At 44.6% G+C, this 10,481-nt stretch overlaps 1 protein-coding gene across 1 annotated transcript in view; it reads right to left on the bottom strand.

Moving 5' to 3' along the window:
* Window positions 1-10,481, bottom strand: part of LOC106814998 (conserved oligomeric Golgi complex subunit 8-like) — a 21,085-nt gene that overhangs the window by 6,837 nt on the left and 3,767 nt on the right. Inside the window, 8 exon segments of the mRNA XM_014819398.1 lie at window positions 360-641; window positions 1,095-1,294; window positions 1,676-1,839; window positions 2,446-2,563; window positions 3,871-3,966; window positions 4,800-4,856; window positions 4,858-4,884; window positions 4,886-4,982. Coding sequence (XP_014674884.1) covers window positions 360-641; window positions 1,095-1,294; window positions 1,676-1,839; window positions 2,446-2,563; window positions 3,871-3,966; window positions 4,800-4,856; window positions 4,858-4,884; window positions 4,886-4,982 — 1,041 coding nt within the window.

Raw genomic sequence — 10,481 nt, 5'->3', positions numbered from 1 at the left:
ATTTCACCTGATATGGCATGACATGATGATATGATATAACATGACATGATTATATGATGTGATATATGATATGATATAACATGACATGATGATATGATATGATATGATATGATATGATACAATATTACATTATATGATAAGACATGTTATGACATGACGTGATGTGTATAATTATCACATATATGACATAATATAATCATCGGCAGATAACAATCCTCAATATAAATTGGACATATATATAGTAATTGATTCAAATTACACACAGGCTCATTATCATATATGAATATATAGGTATATTCTCATTATAAACTTAACAATCTGCAATCCCTCGTTATCGACGTTCAGACTACTGCTCTCACCTGTGATAGGCTAGGATGGAGTCGGCGACCTTCACTAGCGACCCCTGGAGAGCGGTGGCGATGTCGGCGGCGATGGAAACAGGTGCGCACAGACGTAGCTCGTTAAACGCTGTCAACACCTGGTTGCAGTAGACCGCCATCGGCTGACACTCTAGCAACGAGGACGGCGGCTGCAGCGCCGTCTCTCCCCCGCCGCCGCTGCCGCCGGCGCCGCCTAGTATGTTGGAGACGAGCGCAGCGGACGTGTTGAGGAGCGTGTAGGATTGCATCGCCTCGTCAAACCTGCAACGATGAGAAACGCGTGCGTGTGCGGCCGCGTGTCAGCATACAGGGTTGACTCGAGCTAAACTAACGACCGCGGGAGAGCATCCACACAGCACGAACATGTAACGCGCCCGACCGCGTAAAATGTACTTCCAACACACAGCAACGTACGACATACTTCCTTCACTTGTCGATTGCTACTGTTATTTGGAAAGCCACGAATCTGTCAAATTTTACGATCAATTTATTTCGAACAAATATAATCGAATAACCAGATTATCGATGCGAACCCAACCTATCACGATTTATCGATGATATATCACCTTCTCGAGTTATATTTAATTATTATATATAAACTATTACAAAGTAGAGTTGAGTCGATCTACACTTCATTCATCGTTGATCTATAATTTTTATCATTATTATTATAATCGTTAATCTATCGCAGCATGCGTTGTGTATCTATCTCACCTCCTCGCTGCATCCTCCGCAGCCTGCTGAAACCCTCGCAAGGCCGCCTCCTGGAACAGTGGCGCCATCAAGGGACGGAAATCGGCACCGACGCGCGAGAACGAGAGACCGAAGTACATGCACTGACCGATGACGGAGTCGAGACGTGACGAGACACCCTGAGACAGGTCTCGCACGAGCGTCTGTAGAAACTGCTGAACCTACGGCAGGAACAACGACCGTATACGACGTGTGATGGAGCGAAGAAACAGCCTTGCCTTTACGGTAACAACGGTATTATTTCATGTGTAACAGTGGGGAGAATAACTGCTGTATATACATGATGATGAACAGCTACATTATTTATTTAGTGGGAAGATAAAGCTTCGTATTGACCGTAACAACAGTAGCTACAATATATGGTTAACAGTGGGAAGGTTAGTAATTACAGTAACAACGGCTACATCTGATGCACAACAGCAGAAACTGTTCAACATACAGGAGCATCGACTCCATCACGTTCAATTGTTGCGACGACCGTCACTCTGCAACTGCACGCGGGCTCGGCGTAAGATCGGACGGTTCGACGTAGCGCCCCCTACCTTCTGGTGAACCCATCCGTAGAATATCGCGCTCTCGGACAGGCTGGAGTCCCTGGTGGTGGAAAGTAGCGGATCCTCATCGCTGAATATCGCGCGGTACTGCGTGATGATGTCAAACAAGTGAACGCGACTCAACTCTATAGTCTTCGTGATGTGATGGTAAGCTGGAAATACAGACAGATGCCGTCGTGACATTTTTATTAAAATTACCGACAATAATATTACGGACAAAACAAACTTGCTCCATGTAATTACCGAACGATTCCAATGACAAATTATTCTTCAAATAATTCCATCAATAATTCTTCGAATAAATCAATTATAAATTACTGCAAATATTCGCAATGCACAAATATATATATACTATATAGTGAATAAAATTATTTTTGTCTTCAGAATCAATTATTCACATTAAGAATTTCCAAGTGTACACAAGTACGTTGTGTATAAAAACATTTAACAATAACTACACGAACACGACCTTAACGAACTGACAGCACACGCATTAAGATTGGCCTGAGCGCCTACATCTAGCTAACAATACATCTAGTTTCTAAAATAAACCTGGGTACTGTTGTCAGAAACATCACAAATATACATCAAGTCTAAAATGTCACGAATTGCACAAATCTTTGCACGAATTGCCGTGCAAATGTGGATCGAAGTGATTTCGGATCCAGCATGATGGTCATGACTATCTACGATGTTTCTGACTACAGGCCGTCAGCGCGATTCTCGCTCGGGTCGAGCGTTGAGCGGCGGGGACGTACGATCTTCGGAGCGGATACTGGAAAGCACGCTCTGGAACCAGGCGTCGCGAGCCTGCAGGAACTTGATCCGCAACTCCGCCTCCGTGAACGCGTCCATGCGCCGCAGGTATCCAATCACCTACACAACGAACGAACAACGAACCAAACGTCAATGAACAAACTCTGCCTCCGTGAACGCGTCCATGCGCCGCAGGTATCCAATCACCTTACACCGACAACGAACAACGAACAACGAACCAACGTCAATGAACAACTCCGCCTCCGTGAAACGCGTCCATGCGCCGCAGGTATCCAATCACCTACAGACGAACGAACAGAACGAACAAACGTCAATGAACAACTCCGCCTCCGTGAACGCATCCATGCGCCGCAGTATCCAATCACCTACACAACAAACGAATCAACGAACGAACGTCAAATGAACAAACTCGCCTCCGTGAAGTCGCGTCCATGCGCCGCAGGTATCCAATCACCTAACACGACGAACGAACAACGAACAACGACCCAACGTCCAATGAACAACTCCGCCTCGTGAACGCATCGCATGCGCCGCAGGTACCCCGATCACGCTACACGAACGAACCCGAACAACGAACCAACGTCAATGACAAACTCCGGCCTCCGTGAACGCGTCCATGCGCCGCCGGTACCCGATCACCTACACGACCGAACGAACAACGAACCCAACGTCAATGAACAACTCCGCCTCGCGTGAAACTCGTCCATGCGCCGCAGGTATCCAATCACCTACACGACGAACGAACAACGAACGAACGTCAATGAACAACTCCGCCTCCGTGAACGCGTCCATGCGCCGCAGGTATCCAATACAACCTACACGACGAACGAACAACGAACCAACGTCAATGAACAACTCCGCCTCCGTGAACGCGTCCATGCGCCGCAGGTATCCAATCACCTACACGACGAACGAACAACGAACGAACGTCAATGAACAACTCCGCCTGCCGTGAACGCGTCCATGCGCCGCAGGTATCCAATCACCTACACGACGAACGAACAACGAACCAACGTCAATGAACCAACGAACAACACCACGACGTCCGCGAAGACAAGGCTGGCAGTTGTTTTAATATCACAGGGGCATAAATCGCACGAGTAGATTCATACGGTTTTATACCTACACATTTACACGCCTCAGTATGAAAATAAAGATTGGAGAGTGACAAATAAATTCTAACCGCACCGAGCATGCGATAAACTGTGATGACATAACAATGATGAATTGTAATCATAGATAATAATGAAGTGCTTACGAGTAAATTTTAATCGTTAAGTAGCAAAATGTAACCAATGACAGTAAAACAGCAAGTTATGATCTGGAGCAACACCTCACCTATGTTTAGGTGGTCAGCCGGTAGCTGTAAGGGATGTGATGTTAGAGAGGTAAAACCTGATACTAACCTTGAGACAAGCCGGTAGTTGGACATTGGTGCGTAACTGCTGGATCAAGTGATTCAACATCAAGTTCATAGAAGCCTTCACTTCACCCACTATGCTCTGCCCAAAAGAATTTCACATATTAGCATGAACAACATATATACATAGTTTTGATACCTATATATATACTTATATAACCTATATAATGTACATATCATACATATCCTCATAAACAGCACACCATGCATACAATGGTGCATGCACGATATAGCTTGCACGGACAACAATATAAATAGTAAATCTTGCACGAACAGTTCATAAATAATGCATATTCCTTGGAACCAATCCATACATAGTACACCATCCACACACCACACACACACCACGCACACATCACACACACACCACACATACACCGTGCACACACCACACACACACCCACGGCATTTACACCGTGCAGCACATCCCACCACACACACACCACACACACGCACACATCACACACACACACGCAGTTACCACCGTGCACACATCACACACACACCATGCATACACCGTGCACACATTACACACACACACTGTCACACCATGCATACATCACACACACACACCATGCATACACCGTGCACACATCACACACACCACGCATACACCGTGCACACATCACACACACACCACGCATACACACTGTGCACACATCACACACACACCACGCATACCCCATGCACACATCACACGCACAGCACCATGGCATACACCGTGCACACACATCACACACACACCACGCATACACCGTGCACACATCACACACACACCACGCATACACCACGCATACACCACACACACACACCACGCATACATCACACACATCACACACACACATCACACACACACCACGCACACACGGTACGTCTCACGCACGCGCGTGTCATCGCGGATCGTCGTACACGCACCACGATGACGGGGATGGCTGCGTGTCTCTTCTCTAGCCGCTTCACGTATAGGCAAGCGAGCTAGCGCCTCCTCGTAGTAAAAACACGTTCCATCACAACGTTGTCATCAGCTGAGGCAATCTCTAGTATTCTGCCAGCAGCTTGACGGCGTGCCGACTCAACGTCAGCGAGTTCATGCGCCGACTGTCAACGATGGAGAGAGAGATAGAGATAGAGCATGAGCGAATAGGAGAGAGAAAGAGAGAAGAGAGAGGAAAAAAAGAAAGAGCGGGCGAGGGAAAAGAGAAGAGAGACGAGAGCGAGAATAGAACGAGAGAAGGAGAAGAGAGAGAGAGAGAGGAGCAGAGGAGAGAGGGAGGAGAGAGAGGAGAGAGAGAAGAATATAGAGCATGAAGCGAGATGAGGAGAAGAGATGAGAGAGAGAGAGGACGAGAGGAGAGAGGGGAGAAGGAGCGAAAGAGAACGGGAAGGAGAGAGTAGGACAAGAGGAAGGAGGAAAGAGAAGAAAAGAGAGATGAGAGGGAGAGAGACGGAGAGAGAAAAGAAAGGAGAGAAGAAGAGGAAGGAGGAGAAGAAAAAAGGAGGAGGTGAGGGAAAGAGAGACGAGAGATAGAGGGAAAAGAGCGGAGGAGGATAGAGAGAGAGAGCGGAGAATAGGAGAGGAAGAGAAAGGCGGAGGGATAGAGGTAGGAGGAGAAGAGAGGGGCGGAAATAGAGAAAGAGCGAGCAGAGAGAGAGAGAGAGAGAGGAAGAGAGAGAGAGAGAGAAAGAGAGAGAGAGAGAGAGCAGATGAGAAGAGAGAGAGAGAGAGATGAGAGAGAGGAGAGAGTAAAGAGAGACAGAGGAGAGAGAGAGGTGTGAGGAAAGATGTAATCTATCACAAACAATTATGTTAGGAAATGATACACACGTCAAAATCCTCACACTTCCCATTGTTTCAAAGAACAACGCAGTAAATTTTGTTACTTAAGGAGTATTAACTAATAACTAATTTCATTAAATTCGGACTATGCTTTAACTAATACTCAATTAAATCATCTAGTTTCATATGGTTTTTACCTTTGTTAATCCCTTGAGCTGGTCTTCATGAAGGTACTGAACTTTCTTAAATTACTGGCAACTTCTTCATAACAGATTCTAAATGTTGCTCCACGAGGGTGAACTGTTAACCAATTAAAACGTGAAAAATGTTTTTAAAAAACAATTTTGAATCACAAAACAAGTTTAATTTAAAAAAAAAGATCAACTGACTCTGAAGATTTCACCAGTTCGGTTGAAATGTGACAACCCTGTAATCACGTGTGATGCCATGCCGAGACGTGTACACAGACCCGAGAAAATAGTCGTTACGCAGCATTGTAGATGTCTTGGAGCATATTCGGCGCTGTGTTTTGAACGTTCTTGTGTAGTTGTGAAAGTGAGGTCTTGTGTTTGTTCCAATATCGCGGCTCTCTCCTCTGAAAGCCGGTCAGGTTCCCGCGCTGTAGAATAATTCATGAGCATGTAAGTCTTTCGTCGCCTGTTGTTACAGCATCGTAAGAACATATTATACAGTCATAGTTATGATATAGAATAATGCATCCTACAACTTCAAACAGCGTTATTTATACTCCACATGTAACACAGGCACTTGAAGCGTTTCAATAAAATATAATGCTAAATAAATACGAAATCTATTTACTTCAAAAGTTCCTTAATGTTTCCTCTACTCTCTTCACGCTATTATTGCCAACAATTTCATGGTAATGCTGTCAAATTGACATCTGCAAACACACGCGGCTTGCCGCACGCTCGCTGCTGCTACACTGACACATAATATATCGCAGGTAGGAAAGCGTTGCTGCCAAAAAATTCGCTACGACCTCGCTTGATTCACACGAATAACACAAATATTCAACCATTCTAGCTCCATCTTTGTTTCATTTGAAAGAAACAGTCTAACTTGCTATTAAAACATACTGTCTGTTAGTCAGTACGCTGAGCTGTGTCCACGCGGAAATCTCACAAAAGCCTGACGAAATTTCGGCGTTCGCTCCCATTGCACAGTTTATGTAAATGGCTGTCGAATTCAAGAAAACAACCACCGGCGCTCTTCGTGACTCATTCTTGTGCGGCATATTGCAACGCTCAGCATGGCGGCTTGGACGAGGCTCGTACGGGAGTTTGAAAGGCAGCGTGGTAGTTTCCCAAAATGCAGTGCGCCGACTATAGCCTGTAACTTACAGCCATTTATCATAACTGCGCAACGACGCAGGCGAACGCGAGATATTCGCCAAGGCTTTTGTGATTTCGCGTGACAAGGCAGCTCGGTTACGATACATCAGGGACAGTATGGTGTTATAACAACCTAAAAACAGCGTCGCTTCAAAGTAGAAACATGAGGTATGGAGTAGAATGGTTGAATTTATTTGTGTTGTATCGTGAGAAATCAAGCAGAGCATCGAGCAAATCTGGCAAGCACGCTTTCCCCTACCTGCTATATATTTATGTGTCAAGTATGCAGCAGCTAGCGTCGCGCCAATATTTATTGAAAACGCTCCATAGTGCCTGTGAACAACGTAACAGAACGTTCGTTAACAACATACCTAATTTTCTCACGTCACATAAGAACTGAGTTGCTTGCCAGATACAATAGTGAAGTCTGGATTCTCGTTGCCATGATTCTGTGAAAAAATAATATAGGAAAGAAATACAAGTCTACTGACCGCGATACAAGGGAACAATTCCAGCCAAAAATTTGATAGGACAATTGTGGCTATACAAAATAATTTTGAAAGCAATTTGGATAAATTTGTATGAGCATTTTTTTTTACAGACAATCACAGTGGCAAATTTTACCACGCGCAGTGTATGTGCTTGGCGTGTTATCGCTGTCAGGCCTGTTGAGCAGGCACAGCTAGCTTAAGCCTAGGACACACTAGCGTTTCTGTACGCTGCCGGCAGCGTTTAAACAGCGTGCGAGCTTGAACACGCCGCTCGCCAATGTCGAGTGAAAATAATATCGGGCCGGGCGAGTGAAAGCTAAAGCTGACTCGCCCATGTTGGCGAGTAAAAATAATTATCTAAAACTTTAATCAAATGTTGGTTCCTTACGTTTATATATCCAAACATTGATGAAATACAGTTCTAGCGATTGTGAAGGGCAGCTATCCGACTCCTCGACCACGACATCCTCACTTATATTATCAAAGGTCCCCGAAGAAAGCAGCCCGCGAGAGCGTGTAGCGCCAGCACAGCGTGGCTGTGTATACGTGCCTGGGGCGGCATATTGATGGATGTACGGGGGGGGGGGAGTGTGCAGATTGTTTAAAAGTCATGTTGGCCTTGTGTTTAACAAGTCAATTAAAATCGGCGTAACGTGGGATTTCATTGACGGGCAAAGCAGCCCGAGAATAAAAGTAAATTGTAAACATGTATGTTTCCGTTTACATCTCGCATGGGCTGCATCGCACAACTGCGATTCATAAAAAAATATGCGTAGCAAATGGCTGAAAATACATCGCGGAATTGCGATGCGATCCGGGAAATTATTCCCTGCGATATAGAATCAATAATGCACAATATATTATACAAGTACTACTACTAGGTAAGTAACTCGCCACTATTTTCATTCTATTCGCATAGTACTATTCAACATTGAATAAGTCATAATTTACCAATAAAAACATAATAACCTTTGTACGGTATATTCTTTTATCTAGATGTACACATGTAACAAGAAAGACCACATTGTTCAAGATAAGGCAAGCGATAGTCCCCTCTGCGACTGTGGACTTGCCAATGAGACCGTGGACCACAAGATCTTCCATTGCTCACGACTCAGGGTTAGCAGGGAGAAGATGACCAACACGATCGATCTGGGGTATGTGAAGACTAGCTAGCTCTAGTACCATAGCCCTCGTACAGTTGCCGCTGGCAGCTGCAGCAATAGAGCTATGTGAAGACTAACACCGACACAAGCCATCGGACAATTGACATTGCCACCCTTACTGGGGAAAACAAGAATCTAACACCAGAGATAGATGCCATCATCAAACAGGCCCTCTCCAGATTCCTGTCTGAGTCCCTCCCAGTAATCTAGCCACAGACACTCCGTTGTTAACAAAACAAAAACAAAAATATTTTTTACTATGACATGAGGAAACACTTGAAGCTAACAGTAACACTGAGAGGGTCTATGTCCCCCAGGGTACTGCCGGAACGTACCCTGGGTACGGTCCGGTATACCGGAACGTACCCTGGTACCAGAGCATATAAATCACGTGATTTATATGCTGTGCTAGCTGGTACTACCGGCGGTATCTAATATGCCGGACCGTACCTCGCCTACTCCACTAACGAGTCTAGGGAGTTGCCTACGCCTACTCCCTAACCCTAAACTCTAACCATATCAGATAGTTACCAGCACAGGCACTTGGTACGTATCAATAAAAAAAATAATGGTAAATAAACACGAAATGTACCAGAGTCTTAATGTTTCTCTACTCTATTTCGCCTATAATCACCTGTAAATGCCGGTCAAATGCTCATCTTGCAACAGACAAGTACACGCACGCCCGCCCCGCCCTGTGCTGCGTGCACAAACAACATGAATAAGAGAGCAGGTAGGAAGCGCGATTGAAAAAATTTGCTCAACGCTCGCTTCATTTCACACCTTCACAGCACAAATACACATCCAACAGCTTCCATCTTGGTATCTATGTGTACATAAATGTTCACTTGTTCGAATTATAACGATGGCCTTTCTTCTTACCTAGCTACTCCCGCCAGAGATATCACGTGAAATCCTGCAGGAAATGTTCTCTCCGTGGAAATGTAAAGAGGACGTATCATTCGAAATTCTAACGGCGCTTACTTTCGATCGATCACTGTAAGCCGTGTGTGTGTGACGTCATGCCCGCGCGCATTATGCTTGGCTTGGCGGGCCTCGAAACGGAGCTCCGAGGCCGGCGCAGCTCATCCCGGCATGCAATGCGGCCCCCATTACTCGTGTATAAACAAACATCTCGTCCTCTTTACATTTTCACGGAGAGAACATTTCCTGCAGGATTTCACGAGATATCTCTGGCGGGAAATAGAGTAGAGAAACATTAAGACTTTGGGAGTTTGGTACATTTCCGATTTCGTGTTTATTTACCATTAATTTTTTTTATTGAGACGTTCCAAGTGCCTGTGACCATGACCTCGTGTAACAGGAGGATTAATAAATAACAACAACAACATTATCTATATTAATACCTGGAAACGAATTCTTAAAGACAGCAGCTAAAGCATGTTCATCTTCTGGAAATGACATGTTCTCCACAGTCTCATAACAATCACTGGGCGCTGCCATATTGGCCGGTCTTGTTGGCAACCTCTACGAAATCGAAATCACGTGAATAAATATTTGTACTAAATAAATCTGCATCTGAACGTAATGAAATATAATTATTAATAAAAATAACTTAGATAATAATTTACACTCATTCACGACTAAAATTGTGTTGTATAATTAAGCATAATGTGAGTTAAATCAAATATACTTATGAAATTTGTGGGAGGCTATTTATATACAAATGGCAGTGTATGCTGTGTATGTTGTAAACCGGGCAGGTGGTCTTATTTATCAATATGACAATAACTTACCTCGGACAGATATAGAGAAGACATTCAGCTATCCAATAGAGCTTGTTCTATTTT

Source organism: Priapulus caudatus, unplaced genomic scaffold, assembly GCF_000485595.1.
Source record: "Priapulus caudatus unplaced genomic scaffold, Priapulus_caudatus-5.0.1 Scaffold1020, whole genome shotgun sequence".
Taxonomy (NCBI): Eukaryota; Metazoa; Priapulida; class Priapulimorpha; order Priapulimorphida; family Priapulidae; genus Priapulus; species Priapulus caudatus.
This window is presented reverse-complemented; position numbering and strand designations above follow the sequence as displayed.